General features: G+C 46.6%; 1 protein-coding gene across 1 annotated transcript in view; it reads left to right on the top strand.

Moving 5' to 3' along the window:
- The first annotated feature begins 1,592 nt into the window (after positions 1-1,592).
- LOC144727790 (uncharacterized) overlaps positions 1,593-21,231 on the top strand; it is a 54,296-nt gene continuing 34,657 nt past the window's right edge. The window contains exon 1 of the mRNA XM_078606901.1: positions 1,593-1,991. Within this exon, the coding sequence (XP_078463027.1) occupies positions 1,593-1,991 (399 nt within the window). The remainder of the gene's footprint in view (positions 1,992-21,231) is intronic.

The raw sequence follows: 21,231 nt of genomic DNA, 5'->3' as shown, positions 1-21,231 counted from the left end.
CATTTATAAACAATGTAAAACAAATCCTACGTGATTAAACAGTAAATACAGCCTCAGCCATAATGAAGCGTAGTTTAAGTTGATTACATGAGCATGACGTTGGGTATAAACAGCGTCGGCATGCGTATAACTCCACCAGGAAATCTGGTGTTCTCATTAAGATGTGTTACATGAAGGACCGCCCATTGCACGGAGCGCTTATATGTTATGCAATGCCTTTTCTTGCACCATTATAGAAAATGAATGTCTCGTTAAGAGGGAATGCAGTCAGTCACAACAACTGATGCTCACCACCTGACCGATGTAAATCTATGGGGAAAAAAATGTAGTAACTCGCTATCACAGGTGGTACCACGGTTGTTGACAATATTGTGGTTTATTAATAATCAGAATCATCGGCTGTTATCTGTTCACTGCTGGATGGAGACCTTCCTACATAATCACCGTCCCTCATGATCCTGCAATGGTCAAATTCCCATCTCGCCCCTGCTTATTTATTTTATATTTGTTCAACTAAACACAACCCCTTGCCAGTCCACTGCCGGTAAACCGCCTCCCCCCATATTTCACCATGGCTGATCGGTGCACATTGTTGAAGTTTTGGCACAGGACCATTTCAGATGTCACTTTGTCACTGATGTCAGCCGCGGTCGGGAATATAATTAATGTCGCTGGGTTCATGGCTCAGTGTATCAACCATTCCGCCCTACCCTATTTATAAAACATAATTTACAGCCCTCTTATTATACAGACCGTGTATATCTGTGTAAAATTAGATATAGTGTTGCATCCAAAAATTACTCAAGTGTCACATTTGGCAATACAACATGGAAATATTACAGATATGTTCTACACTTTTTTACATATTAACTCAATCTCATTAACTGCTATGTCATTTACAGTCCATAAATATGGAAGGATAATATTACATCTGTATCTATCGTGAAACGCATTAACCTTTTAAAATATGTAATTGTACTGTATTTAATCAGCCACAGTAGCAGGAGTGCGTCCGTACGTCGTGATGAGCTCGGGGGCTGGAATATCAGCTCTGGCAGGGATAGTGCGGGCAAGGCCAGGATTTATCTAGGGTGAGTCCGTCATCGTAACGCAGCGTTACACTAAACGTTTGTTCACATTGGATCATCTTTATGAGAGTTATTGTCAGCCACGTCACAGACAGAGGGTCGAGGTGATGCGTAACGCTTACAGCCTTCGTTGGAAAAGTGTTAAAAGAGCTGCTTGCAATTACACGGAGAGACAGAAAGATGAAAACATGGATTATATAACATTTAGCGTGTTTGGGCAGGCCACATCACGAGAAGCGATGATCCAGAATAATGACCGGAGTGGCGGCAAACAGAACATGTCCGTTGGGTCGTCCACCACAAGGAGATGGAGCAATGTATTACATTTGTGCGCCGGTGTTAGACGGATTCGTGCATTGCTGAATAGCGAGAGATGGCAGTGTCTTGGGGGAGGCCTTCATCCAGATCAAGCAGCTGATTGACCACGACTTCTGCTACTGCTGCTGCTGATGATGATGATAATACACCGGGACGGTTCTGTAAACACCGACAAAGCCATCGCGAATGTTTTCCCGCAGGACGCAACACCAGGGCAGCAGCTGTGTCTGCGAGGTGGATGAGGACACCACGCGGACCCTGCTGCCCCTCGGCTGCTCCTCCGCCGGGGTGGTGGCCGGCCGCGGCTCGCCGGACCGGCCGCCCGATGTCCTCACGGCCGACTCGCCCCCCAACCAACAACAGGACCAGCGGCAGGAGGCGCAGGGCTGCGCTCGGGACGCCGGCGGCGGCGGCGGGGGGAAGCCTCGGACGCAGCGCAAAACAAAAGCGGTCCAGCGGAGGGGGAGCCAGCGTCGGCTGGGACATCATCTCGCCTTCTTCCACTACCTGAAGCGCGTCGAGTCGCGAACGGGGTTCTGGGAGAAGCACACGACCCAGCACCTGCTACTGCACAAGGACGACGAGGTACCCACCGCGCCATCGCCTCTTTTCTGTGCCCATTGTTGGACTTCTTTCGCACCGTACGCAGGCAGCCGTAATTATTATAATCGGAGGTGCGGGGGAAAGACAACAAAATAATCACAAAAGGAGTTCTAAAGAAATTTTCAATTTAGATTTAAAAGTGCATAGCTCTCAATAGCTTCCTAATATCTGAAGGAAGAGCGTTCCAGACGGCGCGTGATGTTCGATGGTTAGCCAAAAGCCGCTGTGAGGATGACCGGAGTTTTCGTGATCACCGCATCCGTTACGATCGTGACCATGCCACCCAAACTATGGGCCGTATAGTAAACCACTCTCGTCTGCGTCCCTTCAACAGAGGAAAAGAAAAACTGCACCAATTCTCTCGACGTGGCGAGCAGACCTCAACATTGGCAGTTCCTGAATATATATGTGTCACCATTTGCAAGAATAGAACTGTCCTGTTCCATTCCCTCTATGTGTGTCTCTCCTGCACCAGCAGCGTCGAAATCGGACCCATATCTAACACAGGTCCTTCATTGCCTAAACACACACCTGGCAGATCACCATCATTGGTTCAAGCACGCCTGTTGGTGAGACGCTGAGTGCTAACACCGGTCCAGTAGCTTGTGTTTGTGTTGCGTTGGTGTTGGAGCAATGCTCTGCTGCTGAAATGATGCACTGCCAGGATGTCGCGCAGCTCATGAATGAATTTTTCTCAACATGTGGAGCGACATAAATTATGTATGAAGGAGGAATATTTTTTGCTAAATTATTTTGTTTACTTATTCGCTGAGTACCGAGTCTGTTCCTTGTCACCTGCACATCGACCAACCGAATGCCTCCTGCAAGATGCTAGCTCCTTCCGCACTGCTTGGTTCCGGCTCATTAGCGGGCATCCTCATTTTTGTTTGTCAATTTCCCGGGACCCACATAAAGCCTTTCATCCAGCAGTGGTTTGACAAAATGGTCGTTCATGTACATAAAGTCCATCTCCGACGTGGTGCGGTACCAGAATCTTTTTATTTATCCTGGAGAAATCCGATGAGCGATGAGGATCTTCTCCACAGATGTTCAGATGTCCACACGCACAGTACTGTGCTTCGCAAGAAGATGTTTTCTCTTACATCCTTCCAGATTGTTTGTAATTTTCGTTCCGATTGACCTGATCAAACAAAGGACCCTCGTGTCTCAGTGACGTTGATGTTGCTTAGGAGCCATGGTGGCAAGATGTTAACTTCCTTGCCTGGTATACAGGAGGTCGTGGGTTCGACCCCGACGCCTGTATATTTGGACTGTGGATTTTTCTCCGGGTCCTCCGGGGTTTCCCTCCACATTTAGAATCAACGTGCGTTTTGGATATTTGGCTGCTTATCAATTTCCAGAATGATAAGCCACTTCGATGAGCTGTTATGTGTGGCCAAGTTGCTTCTGAGAAAGAGCTTCATTGCTCAGCGGGCTTTACCTGGTAAAATATTTGTCTTATTATAATTTTATGTACAAAAGAGGTTTATAGTTGTATGTACAAAGGGGCATGCTTACATCGTCCAAATTTAAGTCGTCCTCCTGACTCATCCTTGTGGCGAAGTGCTGTCTCGGGGTGTCACTGCTTGTCCCTGCCCCCCTGCCTTCCTCTTGTGATTCAATGGATCCTTGAGAATCAGCGCCACTATTCGATTTGAGAATTGATACTTTCTATTCACACTATGACAAGTGTGGTGGAGAGTGGCCACGTTGACCCATTGCACACTACACAGGTAAAGGTGCAGCCCTAAGGTTGCTTGCTCATGCCACTGCTGGCAGAAGTTGCTCCACTAGAGGGAGCTCTAGTGGAGTACGTGGTCTACTCTTCCACGTGAGCCAAGCTACCTTGGAAGAGATGGGAGTACCCACGCATGAGGCCAACCACACACGGCCTGCCAATCGACTTAACCGCACACGACATGCAAATGAAAGAGCGTGAATTCTTTCACGATCGATCTGATACGCGCATCGCGAGCTTAAGAATCGGTATGAATTGACGAATCAATACACCATTACTCTCCCGGCGATGACCTCCGTAAAGTATCAAGTGCCACTGTGACAACACGATATTATTACATTATTGAGGTGTGGCATTTCACGCCGCTAATATCCGACGCAAGGTCAGCAGCCCGCTGGAGGTTGGAGTGAAAATGGGCACACAAACAAAGCAAGGACGACATCTACCCCCACGGGGGGGGCGGGGGGGGGCTGTTATTTTAAGGGTGAGATAAATGGACGGGAGAAACGCATTTTTTTCCGAAGGTGATGAGTAAGTGCAAAATTATAGCGGAATGTGACAGAAAGTAAATTTCATTGCCAATTGCAAAGACGTGCAATATTAGTTCACGCTGGACGCCCTGGTCGTGATGTCCCGTCAACTCTGGCTGGTCCTCAACCTCACGGATCAGCTGGTTGTGGTATCAGTCCGTCCAGCGTGACACGTTGTACACTCAAGTCCCCTCCATAGTGCATGAAAGGGTGATTTGGGATAGTTTTACAGATCTATTGATGTTCCCAAATAACTGAATTTACGTTTTGTTTAACGGGATTAAGTAGTTGTTCCTTTTGTATATTTTCAATAATTCCTATGATGTAACACCTGTCGATCATGAACATTAGTCAATAACAAAAAGAAGTCAGTATTATTTGTGGCTTTTTGAAAAACGTAACTGAGACAGTTCAATGTCGACAGGTAACTGAGGGATCACCGCTGTGATTCAAGTTTAGAATTTGGGTTTTAGCCACCCTTGATCAAACTGGGCTTTCACGTGTAGTTAGTTGAAGGGCTAAATCCAGTCAAGCCACGAGACTGCACAACAACTAAATGTTACATTTGTTGTTTCACTTAATTTGGCTAAAATTAAACGACGAGAATGAAACGATGTCAGTTGTACTGCCGTCTATTAAGCATGTCGTTCTAGCAGGGTGTGTAGTAAAGTATACCACCCACTGTTAGGACACAAAAGGTCACCTGGAAGGAATCTCAAAAGTTGTTCTGTGATGTCTGCTTCTGCAGACTTCTGTGCGAGATTTCCAAAGGCATTTTTCATCCAATGACACCAACAGCACAATTGCAAAACAGCTGCGAAAAGGGCGAAATCAAGTTGTTATTTAAAACAGAAAATACATTTATTGAGTTTACATGTCATTGAAAAGCATCATTTTAGCTCCCTGGATACTGACGGACCCAACATGACCAACCCCACCCACGGAGCCAACACCGACGATGCTTCCCCCACCACCAGCTGCCCACACGCGTGGGCCAGGCGCAACAACAACAACAACTCAGTTCGCTTCGCCCCTTTTGGTGAGTGGCCCCGTGCCGCTGTTAGCGTCCTTCGGCGTGAGTTTGTCGTTTTTTTATCTTTTCACCTTTTGGCTCGTAACCACACGACTTTCCCGTGGCGGTCTTAAACGGGACTCCTCTTATAGCAGCGGGGCCGTGTCATGTTTCTTGTGATATCCCCGATCTCCTTGCATGGTCTTCTCCCCCGGTGGGCAGCGTGGTGCCCTGGCCCACCTGCTGTTTGCCCGTCTTGTTGCCCGTAATGACCTGCGTGCGGGCCGGCTAGAGATGTTTGCGCGTTTCTCACCTCGGGGCCCTTTGAAAAAAAAATGTTGGTAAGCGCAAACCATCGAGCTACTTTGGAATTTGTCGGAACAACTCGCGTGACATTGCCACGGTAGCAGCTTTTGTACGATTGCTTTTGAGTTTTGAAGAAACAGCAAGATGTTTGTCACTATGCAGAAATATGAAAGGGTTGCAGTGGCATTGGTGTCCAGGCACTGCTCAAATAGTGAATTAATTGCGGCAACAACTTATTTATTGCACTGCCTAGTGTCATGATACAATAATAATTTACAGTCGCTTGTAAATACACTGCTTTATAAAGATGACCCCCGTGCCAGATCGGTGATGGGGGTTGTTCCACAATGCTTTACAGTGCTGCACAGTGCAAGTTGGTGATGGGAGAGACCGGGACCGATTCACATATCACTCGCCAGTAACGTCAGACGTGACTGGGAATTGAACTTGGGTCACTAGGTTTGTAGTGCGACACGCTCATCGCTGATTGCATTTTTTTGTTGAAATGCAACATGAACAGGAACCAAAGTGTATGAAAGGTGACGTTCCTGAGAATGGTCAATCTTCTTCGTAGCACGGAGAGAGATGGAGTGGAGACGATTTGGAGACTGCACTGTACACCGCAGATGTTTAATTAGACCCAAATGTACGAGGGGCGGCAATGATGTCAAGGAGCATGAACCACCATCGCGACGACTCCGATCATTCTCGCAGCAGCAGCAGCTGCATCGAACAAAGGCGGCGGTCACCGCATCGCGTGGCGCTTTCAGATGCGCTTCTACGGCCGTCTGGAACGCTTCTCCTGCCGATATTGGGCACACACTGAAGCTATGCACTTTTGAATCATCATGTAGATTGAAACCTAATTTCTTTCGAACCGCTTTTTGTGTTCAGTGTTGCCCTTCCCACGCACCTCTGATGAGCGCGATTGGCTACGTGCGGTGCGAAAGAAGTTCAACATCGAGTGCATTCCTACCGTTACAAATGACAGCATACCTATCCATATAACCACAAAGCCACACGTGGTGTCTAATTTCAATCAATGGTCGTAATTTTGTGCTGTCTGTATTTCGTGATGCAGATGTATTAATGGCGCGTAGTAACATCACCCACGACCGCCATTTGGTGTTTTGCTTGTGGAAAAATAAAGCTGCAAAGTAACAGACGCGGCTTCAAAATTCCTTCGCTCTGTTTTGTGACCAAAACGAGCACGCGTGGTCAGAGTAAAAACGGTATCCGTTTTGTCATTTCGTAGCTGCAGGGGATGTCCTTGCTTAAAAACAATTTATATTTCCTCTGCATATCCGTCACTTCCAGACAGAGGGTGACAACAATGTTCTTGCCTGCCCCGTCCACGCAGCACAGTTTTGGGTGCAGTGCCTTGCCTCCTTCTGCAGTGCAGCGCACTACACGGACGGGTTAACGTCTACGAGCGCGGGGCAATGATCCATGCCAGCAGGACACACGGGGGCTGTGCGTCCTCTGTGTGTCCTGCAGTGCACGGGGGCTACCCTGCCATTCCTGCTGCCCTCATTTTATTATTCGCATTTATCCCAGTAAATGTTTAAGCTATATAAAAAAAATCATTAAAGTTTTAGATATGCTTCCGCTTATGTAACGTTGAGTTAATTTAGTAAATGGCTTTTTAAAAATATATTTATAATATATGTGTCCTGTACAGCGCTTTGAGATCCTTGACGAAAAACGCTGTGTAAATGGAATATTATTATTTTATTGAATATTCTATTGAAGGCACATCAGTTGTAAACATGAGATGACTCATGTAGTCTGGCCAGAGCCGCTGAAGTATGATTTAGACCTGAATTGAGTGTATGGTACCACATCCGTGTATTGTGTTATTTAGCCACTCTATTTCGTGTGACAGTGCCGAGGAATGCTATCGCCATAAAGAACATGAGCCACCTCTGGACTCGCGGTTCTAAAGAAGGGATGTCGTGTACCGGTTAGCTCGTAACAAACATGTCAAAGTGACCCACACCTGAATTGTAAACATTTACTGTAATCACTCTATAACTGCAATCGTCAAAACCCTTGCAAGAGGTCATGGCAATTATACTTAACTTAATAGATAAATGAGATGATATAAAAACTAACACAGGCGTATTTAAATATGTAAAAAAACGCTGATAATTCCATAACTAATGTGAGAGCAATTTTGGTCAAAATCGCGTCGTTAATAGGGAACATCTGTGGAACGCATGTGTAATACTTTCTTCGATATTGTATCACTAGACGGTTCAATTTATCATGTGATTAGATGCCAGCGCCCTTGCACAACTGCACATTAGAAGAACAGTCACCTATTATTCGTGCTTTTTCCCTCCGATGGTGTAAAGACGAGTAACAATGTATTGAGGAATGACGCAATGTTGATGATGACTTCATGCATCCTTGCAACATTTACAAACAAAGGTGGATTGTCTGAAATTGGAGAGTGTGTGTTGTGACGACAGCAGAAGCGGCAGGCCAGAAGATGCCTCAGGTCCAGCCGTCATTGCGCGTGTCGAGAGGTTGATTTTGAAAGAAAGACGAACATGAATGAATCACTCAACAGCACTCATCGCGATAAGTGGACATACAGATTCTGCAGCGTCATGCCACTTTACCTTTACATTCTAATCTGGGCGACAACAACAGCAATTCTAAACTCTCTGCCCTTCTTATTCATAGTTGTACAATTGTGAGACCATCATTAGCGCATGTTACTTCTGAGACCTAACAGCAATATCTGCAACAAGAACAAGATTAAACATTCACTTTGCAATCTTGACCATAAACGTACTGACATAGTTTACAGAACATTGTTAAAGTGTCCATAATAAAGGTTTTTGGGTTAGATCGCGTTATTTATAAATGTGTCGTAACCCTCCACCACCCGACATGGCCAAACAGTAAAAAATGTGTCACGTTTACAAAAGACAAATAGTTCACTACTTTAGCCATATTGTCTTTTGTAAACGTAACACATTTTTTACTGTTTGGCCGTGTCGGGTGGTGGAGGGTTACAACGCATTTATAAATAACGCGTTCTAACCCAAAAACATTTATTATGAATAATATTGGTCGCGAAAGCCTACGTGTTAAACTGATTGTTAAAGTGTATTAGTTAATTGAACATGCGCTGTCCTTTATCAATGCACTGACAGATGTAGGCCTCCCCACTGTGTGTGGGACATGTGGGTTATTTGACCAATACAATGCTTGCATGTGCTGATCAGTGCAGGTTAGTGAAGTCAACTAGTAAAGATGCAGGGACACAGAGGTACAGTACAGCAGCGAATTTCGATGCGTGACTTTGTATCGCCTACAATGTAGCCCCACAGCAATCTATAATACCTAGCATGCATGGCGGTCGTCCAACTAAAACATTATCCTGGCACAACCTTGCTTGGCTTCCGAGATCTGAGTGATTTGGGTGATGTCACTTCGTAGTTTGGCACTTTATTTTTAAAGCACATTTTTGGTGACCCACACCAATCAACGAACTCAACGCTTGGCGACCTGGTCCCTGTTGACGCATTATTGAAGCCCATTCGCCTCTTTTTTTTCGACATCCGACGCCAACTTAAACTCACTCATTTCCATCGTTCTGCCGGCGGTCCTCGCTGCGATCTGTGCTCAGCTCAGATCAGTTTATTTCGCCCCTTGCCCCTACAACCCGAGAAATAAACATCGGAGAGCTACGCAGTGCAGCCTCAAACCCCAACGTTGCACCCAGTTAACCCACGGGTCGAATTAGCAGTGAGCGATTGACTGTGGCCACTAAGAGTGAAGAGAGCTTACGGTGCCTGTCATAGGAACGCTGACTGGTGCGGTTGCCGTGCTGTCATATGGACATATGCGCATTTTCGTTTCGACCCACTGCTGATGATGCTGACATGGATTTAAATTTCCTGTCCAAACTCTGGGGCTGGCTTGCGTGGGGGGTAATGAATCCGCCTCGGGTTGTGCCGCGGGATTTGCGTGGCACGACACCACAGCGTCTGTCTGAGCGCTCAGAGGGGCTCGATAACTCGTCCAAGATGTACTTGAGCCACACACAGGCCGGGTGATTCAAAGCCAAATAATGATTTGCCGTTGTTGCATTTTCATTGACTCGACGGTCACGGAAGAATAGTTGTAGACATTCTTGAGTTGTATACATAACAAACGGGCAGTTCCACGATTGTAGACATGCAACGTCAGATATTGCAAAAGACTCCCGTTATCAATCGTGTTATCATGAAGTGGGTATTTACTTGGGCACGGTATGGAAACCAATCAGGATTGCAATTCGGTAAGATAAGGGCGGAAATGTTCATAAGATATCACGGTGGTGTCGGATGTAGTCAGACGAAGTGTGTTGTTTTCGTCCATACTAAGATGCTGGTGATGCTTGTATTCAGTTGTGTATAACTAACAAGCCGCTAACTCGTTTAACAAATAACCCTCGTGACGGATGACCCTTCAAATCGCCCAGCCGTAGCCGTGTGTATTCTCCGGATGATTTAATATTTTCGACTGTGAACCTGCTTAATTTGTAAAACCGCCCAAGATGCGAGAGGCACGAAGCACGGCTCTGTAAATGATTCAAAAACGAAAAAAATGCACCACTGCTTGCGAAACAAACACATTCACGATAAATGCTTATCACACTAAAACTATACTGTAAGTGTTTCGTAACACGGATTTAGTCTCGGTCTCTAGTTCATTTAAATATGTAAACCACGCAAGAAGGCAGCTTTTGTCTGCCGATGGACAGAGCAAACCCATTCATTGACGTGCCGTCAGCGTCGTTTTCATAGCCGGTCGGCTTGATCGGACTGTGCCCGCCGACTGATGGAACAGCGCAGATGGTTGTCGAAACCCGCTTACCGTCGCATTTCGGGGGGCGGGGGGGGGGATTAAAACGCTCGCGATTCCTAAAGTCACCGTAAATCTTGCGAAATATGCGCAGGGAGCAAAGCCTCCGGAGTGATGGATGCACGAGGCGGTCCCGCACGCAGAGCCGCGCCGCTGGGTCGAGAGGGGGCGAGAGAGCCGCCCCCGTGGGCCACACGCGGCGGCTGACGGTGTCGCGGGCGATGGGGCTCCCATGGGAACGGCGAACACCGCTCAGACAACAACCTCCTTGTCAGACGGGACGCTCCGATTGGCACCCTCCTCTTCAATTGGCACCGTCCTCTTCACATGGCACCGCGTTAACTGGCACCCTCTACTTTAATTGAAAAGCTCCTTGACATTTAAACTCGTTCGCATCTCAAGAGTTTGCACAACATTGCGGGGCGTGTGTATTAAACAAATGAAACACTGAACAGGTAGAGATGTTCATCCCGAGGGGGGAAACAATCACGTTACTAAAATTATTTTCATTTCTATCTCACTCAGCAGGAAATGTTATTTTAGTTGAACAGCCGTAGATTATTTCCCACCAGCCGGTGTGCGTGTTGGCTATGGCTTGACGCACTTGTCCTGTGCATCACAGGAGGAGGGGGGGGGCACCATGAACCCAGCGATCTGAATTCGCTTCGTGCCAGTGGCTCGCACCAGCGGCGGGTGATATCACAATCAATCCGGTGCACGCGCCGCCTTCACCAACCCTCGCTGACCAGCGTGGCGAAGTCTAAACAACCTGGCATGGAATCGGGAGGGCTTCATCCAGCAGTGCGTGTACCTATGTCCGAACTTCTTTCGCACCGTACGTAACCAACCGCGTTAATCGGAGGTGCGAATTGACAAAGGGCTGACAAATATTTCAGAACTGTTTACATCATGTTAAACACTGAAAACATAGAATGCGCTAAACTACAATGAATTATCCCTGCTATTATAATAGTAATAATAAAATAGTAATAATAAAATAGTAATAAAATAGTAATTATAGCGGCAGTGGATTCCCACCCCCCCTCCGTCCGGAATCTTGAGGACTTTATTCTGCACACCCCGTTTAACTTGAACATGTAAAAGCGTCACAACGCACGCCACGTAGTGTTGTTACAAGTAGCTTTTATTGCTCACGTATTATCAACTGTGTTGGACATTCCTTTTTTCTTTACAGATGCTATTTTTCCAGAAACGTTTTGAAGTTTGAATTCTGCTTTGCTCTGTACTTCAAAAAAAAGCATCCCTCCCCGATTTCCATAACCGGTTCAGCTTATGTTGACGGTGTGTGCACGTGCATCACAACGTGATGTATCGGGTCCGCGCATGGCCTCAATAAAACAATATATGTTTTTAAACGTAATATAAATTAGATGAATAATAAAAATTATAAAAGGATAAAATCAAATAAATGATCATCATAATAAAGGCGTCCCGTGAAAAAGACCCGGCATGGCTCAGGGGTACGTGTACAAAGTGAAATGGAGGCAAAAGTGCAGCCCTGCAAGTGCTCCGCTTACGCCACCTCTGGCACAAGGATTTTCACGGCAGCGAACTCTCGAGAGCCCGTGTAGAGGGCATTTGGCCTTCTCTCGCATGCTGGCCAGGACATCTTGGAAGAAGGTTCAGGTTCCCACATTTGACCCGACCGCAGGCACGACCTACTGATCAACTCACTGCGGCACGCCTTTTCGGCAGGCCATCGAACTAAAGACAGTCACTGCATCGCACGCTCTCAAATGCGCTTCTGCAGCCGTCTGGAACTCTCTTCCATCCGATATTAGGAAGCCACTGGAGCTATGTGCTTTTAAATCACCTAGATTTAAAACGAATTTCTTTAGAACTGCTTTTTGTGTTGAGTTTGTTGTCCTTCTCCCGCTACTCCGATCAGCACGGATGGCTACGCACGCTGCGAAATAAGTTCAGCGTGCACACTCACACACTGTCGGGTGGACAACGAGAAACTCGCGCCGCTGTTTAAGCTGCTGTGCGCTGAGCACTACGCCGTGGCAGCAGTATCTGTTATCCACATCGATATATGAACCACCAGTTCAAACGTCGTAGCAATTGTGCCCACTCTTAAAACTCCTAAAACATTGGGCACTCTTTGAATTGGCAAGAGAGGGGGAACACATGGCAGGCAGTGCGCACAATGTTCTATTATTTAATAGCCAGACCGATCCCAGTTACTGAACACGATTGTGCCAGTGCTGCCCTCCCAGGGTATGTAAATGTAATTATGGGGAAGCTCGCTCGCTCGCTCGCTCCCCTTGGCTGGGCTTAGACAGTTATGAAGTCTGACACACTGAAAGTGACATTCCGAGGGGTTGGAGGATGGGAGGGAGGGCTGCGGGGAGCTTGTATTTATACGGCAGCTTAGACGGGCTTTGGACATATTTTTTGCTCAAGTGGCTGATAAGACGTTGGCACTCTCGCGAGATATCAAGGTAGAAGTTTCCATTTCCCATTTGGCACTTGCGATATTTTGGTTTGTAATTTTCCGATTAAAGAGAAAACATCGTGCGGGTGAATATGTTTTGAAGCGTCGTAGTGTCGGAACAATGTTGCACAGGCGGATCGTACAAATGTGAAAAGTAGCAGGACTTCTCATTTCTACGATGCGATGATTGTTGAAGTTATGGTACGTGACATTACACTTTATATACTTTGAATGACATTTTGTGTTTCGTGAATTTTGATTGAAAATCGCGCATTCATTGATGGAAATGTTGATGAAAAATCGTATACTTTCAGGTTCTCTATCACTGTCGTTGCTTTCAGTGTTCATTTTCAGTTGCTCAATTTCACCAATTTTTTTTACGTAAAATGAAAAACACAAAGATTCCTCTAAATGCTAACTAAATCAAACGATGCTGTTGTTCTTTGAAGATTTTCTAACTCACATTTATAAATCTCCAAAAACATCATTGCAATAACCTCAGAGTTATATCATGCCTCCATACATATTCATATATCACAATACATGCATGGCTATAGATATACATACATGGCAATACATGTACTTGTAACATCATACATGCCCATATTTGGCCATACATATATGAGAAATAAGGGCTGGTCGGATGTAGAGTCGTACATGTATGACTCATTAACAAGAATATATCTTGTATTAATACATGGTCGTATTGTACATATTTGATCATATATTTATATATTGCAAACATATGGTCATTCATACGTATATGTATCATGCGTTGAATCTTTTACGTGCTTAGAGGCACTTTTATTACGTGGAATATCAACTCCTATAATGATGAAGACGAATACGACCATGATGATGAATGGGTAATGTGGGTATCTACTTAAGTGCTTGATCCTGTGGTGGAAATTCCACATTTCTATTAGCTGGAACCGATCTAAAGGGTAACAACCACTGCTGACTTTCTAACAAAGGGGATGTTTGCATTTCATGGCGTATGTTTATCATTCCACAAATTCCTGCCTGCACATTACCAGAATGATATTCCTTACTTAACATAGCGAGAACCCACTGAGCACACGCTGCAGTGGAACAATCGGAGCGTGTCAATGCAGAACCCAGCTGCAAAAGGGCCCTGAGACTTGTGTGGGTCTTTCCTGGGTAAATAAAGGCCGTTTACATTCGTACTGTTCAGACGTCCCCTGTTCAACTCGATCATCCGGTGTGGCAGTTGAAACCATGTATGGAGCTATGTTGAACTTCTTTCGCACCGTACGTAGCCAAACTGCACTGGCCAGTGCGGTGAAGTATGCTCCAACAAACCCACACGCGACAGACAGACACCACGTGCCATGGGCAGGCCTTCATCCAGCAGTGGATCAACAATTGTGACGTTAAAGAGTTTACGGCCCCAAATTTGCAAATTACGAGAAAAGCCATCGTCGTCATGGAAAAAATATTAATTTCAAGCTGTAAAAGCACAAGTTGTAAACGACAAACGCGTGCAGAGCGTACCCAGCCGTGTGCATTACGCACTCCTTGCTCTTCGCCTTCTTGTGGAGCGGCGTGATGAGTGGCCACGACTCTGCGTGGCGAGAGGGCTTCTTGGTTACGGCCACGCTCCAAGGACAGGGTTCTGCTGCTGGTTATGAAGCTCAAGGTACCACGTTTATCGATCATTTCCAGCTCGGCTTGGTTGGGCATACGCATACAGTGAGCTGCATTTTTTTTTGCTAATGGCATCAAACAGGTGTTAATACTTAATATTTTCTTTCCAATAGTTATTTGTTTACAGTGTAATTTACGAACGTTCCTTTTGCTTGAGCTGCTGTGTCCAGCTGCTATCCGACAGCTGGATGGAACGTTCTGAGTACTTTTTTAAGTTAAAGCGTCAAATGAACAAAAAGTAAATCTTTAGTCACTTGACATTTATACAGCCCCCACCTACATCTTGACGTGCCGTGCGGCAGGGGTGTCCCTGTGCGACTCAATGTGAATGCAGCACAAGCCAAGCGGGTGGGCATGAGTCTGCCAGGAGGTCGCGACAGTGCTCTGTGGTGGCTTTCCAATTCGGTTAATTTTGCGAGGAACTGATTCAATTATCCGACGCTTATTTGGACCACGAAGCCGGCACACGTGGCCTAACTTTATTTCGAATGGCGTTATCGCGGGATCTGTAACGTCCACTGTGACGCAGACAGCGCGCACTTGCATGGTGAATCCACCTGGCAGGGCAGCCTCCGGACTTTGACTACGAATCTCTGCAACAGGCGGCCACGCGTGCCACCACTCGGCCATGCCACGGTAATGACATTCATGATATTGGTCGAGAAAGCCTTCGTGTTTAACGACACTGAACATGTTAGATATTGGAGATGTTGGAGTCGCTATTGGAGGAACTCGTCATGCGTATTTATCCGTGGAAATTCCTTCCGTTATCCGCCGTGGTTATCCCTGGATAAGATGCAGATCCTAGGATGAAATTTCCACCACTTCAGTGTGTACGCCTCTTATCTCGGAGGAGATGCAGATAGTAGCGATGATGTAACGCTTTCAGAAAACAATGTCCGGGTGACTCATGACTGCCGAAACATCGGATTATGAGAGGCTGAATTAATTAATTCTCATTTCTGGCTGACTGCAATTATCTGTGGAAAACGACAGAAAAAATGGAGGAATCAATACGGAGGTGACAGGATTTTCCACGGATCAAATGGGACAGCCATGACTGTGAGGACCTCAGTTAAGAGGAATGTCGCCGTTATCACGGGATATACTCACTTGACGTATGTGGCTGTAAATAGACACCACTTCAAACCACCTCTTTACAGTCCCGCCTTTCTGTCTCCCATCTGGTGCTGACATCTTCATGACCTCTTTCGAAACCGTCGTTATTCTAGAAAATTGTTATCCAGGTCACTTCCCGCTACGGTATCTCATTTACTCATTCCTTTGCTTATGGAACTCTAAACCGAGTGAAAAGCTGTCTGAGTTCAGTGGCACATATGTGCCCACTTCTAAGTCATTCGTATCCCGGTTCACCACTGCAAACGACCTCTTTCCAGGATGTCCTCTCTGTCTCCGCCCTGGTGCTTCTATGCTCATCGCCTTTCTCAGAAAATAATCATCATTTAAAACGACGTAATTGATTTGTAGGTCAGATCACGTGAGTGAAATGTGTGTCGCACGTCTTCCTCCGCTCAGCGCAGCCAGTGAATAAAGTTGTCACGTCAACATTTGTGCCAAATGTTGGAGAGCGATCCGCAACATTTAACAATTGGATAGCGGATTGCTCCCCAATACACCGATTAGCACGGTTGGAAATAAGTCGAAATTTAAGTTCAACATACATGCCTACGTGCCGAGGCAGTAATACACTGGCACTGTTGCTCAAATGAGGACTTTATTAATTGGCTGCGCTGGGTGGAGGATGCGTGAACGATGCACTTGTTGCTCACACAATCTTACGCAAAAATCAATTATGAATCGTGATATCGGTCGCAAAATTATGGGCGTGAAAATGCTCACGATTGTATGTATGATAACAATAATACATGTTCTTATTAATTTGCGTTCGGAACTCTAAACGGAGTGGCGGGCTTTCTGAAACCGAATTTGTTAGCACATATGCGTGGTGCTTCGCTGTACGGCACACAAATCACACAACCCATCAGGGTAACAAGGCGGTTCTTAAGCCAAGTGGAATTGATACGTTTGCCGAATATAACGCAAGAGGAACGCCTGCATTTCTCCCGTGCATTGTTGAGGCCCGCACTGCCCACCCCACTCAAAAAGCCAACAATGCCGATGCGGGCTCCACTCTAAATCAAAGCGTGCGTGTCCAAGCCCGCGCCAGAGGGCAGGCTTCTCAGCGTGCAGCCGAGCAGCGCGCTGGGCTTGCGGCAGGACGCGAGTGGCAGCCGAGCGTCCAGTGGGGCCACTGGCGCAAGACGGCATCGTGCCAGGCGGCGTGTCATTGATCCTTCCGTGTAAAAATATCAGCGCGGTGGCGAATTCAAATACTGCATATTTTACATTGTGATTCTAGTTATCGGCTTCGCTGCGTGTGGATATCCGCGCAGCGATGGAAACAGCCGTCTTGTGATCGGTGAAGGGAACATGCAAGGAGTTAAAATAGCAAATCGCTACGCTTGACAATACATATGTAGAGTTTTTGTTTTGGAAACTGTTATACCGACTATTATTAGTGTGTGTATGTGTAGCGGTTAACGCGCTGCGCTATTAACCCGGCGACCCGAGTTCGATTCCTGCTCACGGCCAACACCAGTGACGATTATCTGAACCGGTCATGGGCCTCCCCTAGGTCGACTCAGCCTCAAATGAGTACCTGGTGCGATGTGCAAACATCGCCACTGGGGAGACAAAGGATGTGGTGCTGGCCACCCACCCCCTCGTGTGCCCTGTCGGCCTTCATAGATGCTCGCTAACAGCACTTGCCCCTACAGTCGATTAAGGCTTTCACGGGGGATCTTTGTCTTTGTGTATGTGTGTGTGCGAAAACACTGCGTTACAACGCCGGTAACCTGAGTTTGATTCCCAGCCATGGATAACATCAGTGGCAAGTTTGTATCATAAACTACCCTGGGCCACCTCTTGGTCAACTCAACCTTAAATGATGACCTGGTGAGGTGCCTATACACATCAGCAATGGGGAGGCAAATCTGTGCAGGTGTGGTGCTGGCCACACCACCCCCTCGCGCGTCGTTCTGCCATTAACAGGTGCTCGCTAACAGCACTTGCCCCAACACCCTGTATGGCGATACGTGGTAGCTTTGTCTGTGTGCTTCTTCGACATGTCGTGGTGGTTGTGTGACCTTGCAGGCACATTCTCTTTATCTGGCACCGTTACACTTTTCAGCATCCACGAGAGAGGAAGCAAATGCCCAACAAAGCAGGAGACGGAGCGATTCATCGACGCTTCTTAAGCTGTGCATTACCCCGTGGGTGGGGGTGGGGGGGGGGGGTGCAGGCTACGGCATGGATACCGTGCAGGATACATTTCATGTTGTGTATTCATGTATGCAACAAAATACATGAATACACAACATGAATCACATGCACCACTCACACCACGTTGACTCGAGGAATGTGTTGAACTTTATCGCTTGAGACTGCATGCACACTGTTCTTCATAGACCTAGGGTGACCGACAAACACGTCCGAGTTTGGACATGCGATCTCCTTGTGCACCTGCGATTAGCACTGTTGGCTACATACGGCGCGAACAAAAGTTCAACACACTTACATACAACCCTACTTGGACATGGGATCTCTCTGTGTACAGTGGCCTGCGTAAGCTGGGCTGGAGACTTGGGGGGGGCAGTGCTGTCGACTGGGGGGCCTCCATACCGCCGCTTGACGTGTGATCCGGGATTACCTCCCACGCCCTCCCGGCCAGTGGAATTCTCTTCCACCAGATATTCGGTCCGTGCCGAGATCTCTCAGCCTATTCAAATCCCGCCTCTGAGACACCATCTATTTAGTGCGGGGCCTGCAGCATATGTTATAAAGGGGACCTAAATAGAATAAACACTTAAATATTAAAACACAAATGTTTCATTTGCATAGTAAATTTATTGTATATTTTTTATTTGCTATACAACCAGATAATACGACAAATCGCTCACCTTAAACACCCAGTCGTTCGCAAAACTCGAAGGCGGTACAGTACTATAGTAATATAGCAAGTGCAGAATCACTGAACCTGAATTGATAGCTTTAAAGCATTTAGCGAGGGGCCCTTGAAAGTGCGGGGCCCATAGCATATGCTATTTTTGCTACAAGGATAATCCGACATTGCATCTATTCTAAAATATCTCTTCACTTCCTTAATATTATATTTTTTTAGCCATGGTTTTTGTTTTCATTTTCTTTGGTGGGGTGTTCTTATGACGAGACTGCGTGCTTTCGGTTTTCACGACTAATAATTAAAAAAAATCTGTTTTTTTTGCGCTCTACAGCGCTTTGCAACCACTGAGTGAAAGGTCAATTACCAAGTGTAACTTATTAGCATCATTATATGTACCAAGGAGGATGAGAACCGGTGGATTAACTCGCGGTGCACATGGCCATGAGATACCACGCATGGATGTGTGAGTGCGGTTGGTGAACTTGACTCAAATTGTGCACGAAACACAGCAGCGGCTTCAGGGTGGAGAGAGATACGAGGACTCGTCTTGTGGACGCGGTCAGAGTTGACTTTGAAAACCAAACAATGAATCAAGCGTCGTCTGAAATGCTGTATGTAGGTTCTACGTGTGTAGGCCTCTATGCCAATCTACTGCTGGATGAGGATCTCCTGGTGCCGCGTGCAGGTCACGGCGAGGGGTGGTCTGGGGGTTGACCATACTTCACCACGCCGGGCAGTGCAGGGTTGGGCGGTAGCGGGACGCATAGACATTGGAGTAAAACAAGTGCAGGACAACATTGCATTTAACTCTAGAGGTACTGCCCTAGACTGACGACATAGCCCCACGTAGTAAAAGGCTAAGCAGGAAGGTAAGATTAGCCCCCAATGGCTAGGTTTGTAACAATGCATTAAATTGTCGATTGCAATTGCTTCTTATTCCCACCGACACACGCACTGGCCTGTCCGTGCACGAACAGGATGCCCACATTGTAGATGTGCACGTGCGTGCTGCACGCACTGCCGCCACTATAGGCGCTACAGTGGCCGCACGTGTCCACGAGGATGAACGTCGCAGAGGCGGCGTCGTGATGCGACCAGCTCCTCCTGCCCAGGAGTGAGATGGGTCGTGGTATCTCGGGACCCTGTGGGGGAGACCGTCGTCATCCAGCTGCTGATAGAACACAGCCACTTGTGACGACGCTGATTCATGAAAGACGACGTCTGTTTAAATGGATGCCTCTCCAGGTCACCAGTCGTGAATGGGGACAATAACAGGCACTGCTGTTGTAATACACGCCAACGACAGGAGGTACAAGGGCAATGTGCATGCACAATGTTCGTTCATCACCATATGAATAACCCAACCGGCAATGGATACCCATAGTCATTTATATGCATTAATTAACCCCCCCCCCTCTCGCACTTACTAATTGGCTGACGACGTATGTTGGTCATACAGCAGAGTGGACAGTCAGGTCTGCATTTTATTAAATGCTAAATATGTCAACGTACGCCACTGCATACGGAGAACGCCGCGGTGCCTTGACTCACGCCACTGTGACGTGAAACCTGAGACCTGAGTTCGTTTCCTGACCATGGCCACCTCTGGTGGTCAGCGAAATCCGAACCAGTTCAAGTTGCCCCCTTTACCAACTCGCAGTGACCAGCGTGGTGAAGTATGGTCAACCGTCATGACCAACGTTAAATGGGGAGGCCGACATGCATCCATCAGTGCACTCACAATTGTGATGCACATCATTTTTCATTTAAAGCTTTCGTGACTGCAGGGATTCATATTCTTGGTTCTTTCAGTAAAGTCACGTAGAAGGGAAATAATACAATCATAAAAATAAAACATAATAAGATCATTCTCACGACGTTTCGGCCACAACGCAAGCAGCCGTCCTCAGGTGCATAACATTAGGACGCTGTCTTTCCGACAGCTCTGTTCTTCACCTGAGGACGGCTGCTTGCGTTGTGGCCGAAACGTCGTGAGAATTTTATTATGTTTTATTTTTATTATCTTATTATTTCCCTTCTACGTGACTTTACCGAAAGAACCAAGAAACTGCACATCATTAATAATCTTATTTAACCATTAGTTTGGATTATCAGTTTTCCATTTCGATTTGTGGAGTATACAATGGCTAATATTGTAAATTACATGAATGAGTTATTCTCAAACAACCCTTATGACTCAGAGAGGCCTTCATCAAACAGTAGATTGACATGTCAGCATACCGTTTTATTATTCCTGCATTCTGTGTCAGTATGACGAGGCCTACCTTGGCCCCTGCATCGTTTACCTCCAACCTGGCCAGATCAGAATGACCAAAACATACGTTATTCTCTTGCCAATGTTTTCAAAATGATTGCCGTGTGTATATATAGCGAATCGGTAGGAAAGTATGCCGTTAGGCCGCGGGCGACACTCTGTAACCAGGATGTGCGAAATGTTCCCTGCGTCACCGTGGAAAATCATCTGGCTCTCGCCAGAGGTGTTGACAAGACCTGCGTCAAAGCCTGTGCAAAAATAGAGAGCCCCAATGCTCCCAGACTTGAGCTCCTGAGCCATTCCAGCAGCTAGCTGGGCCCTGTCACCTCTACGCTCACCTAACCGGAGCACAAGCTCATGCGCGAACATTCCCCCTGAGCTCAACTACTG

Source organism: Lampetra planeri, chromosome 26, assembly GCF_965212315.1.
Source record: "Lampetra planeri chromosome 26, kcLamPlan1.2.h2, whole genome shotgun sequence".
Classification (NCBI taxonomy): domain Eukaryota; kingdom Metazoa; phylum Chordata; class Hyperoartia; order Petromyzontiformes; family Petromyzontidae; genus Lampetra; species Lampetra planeri.
Note: the sequence above shows the minus strand (reverse complement) of the source record. Positions and strands in the feature narration are given on the sequence as shown.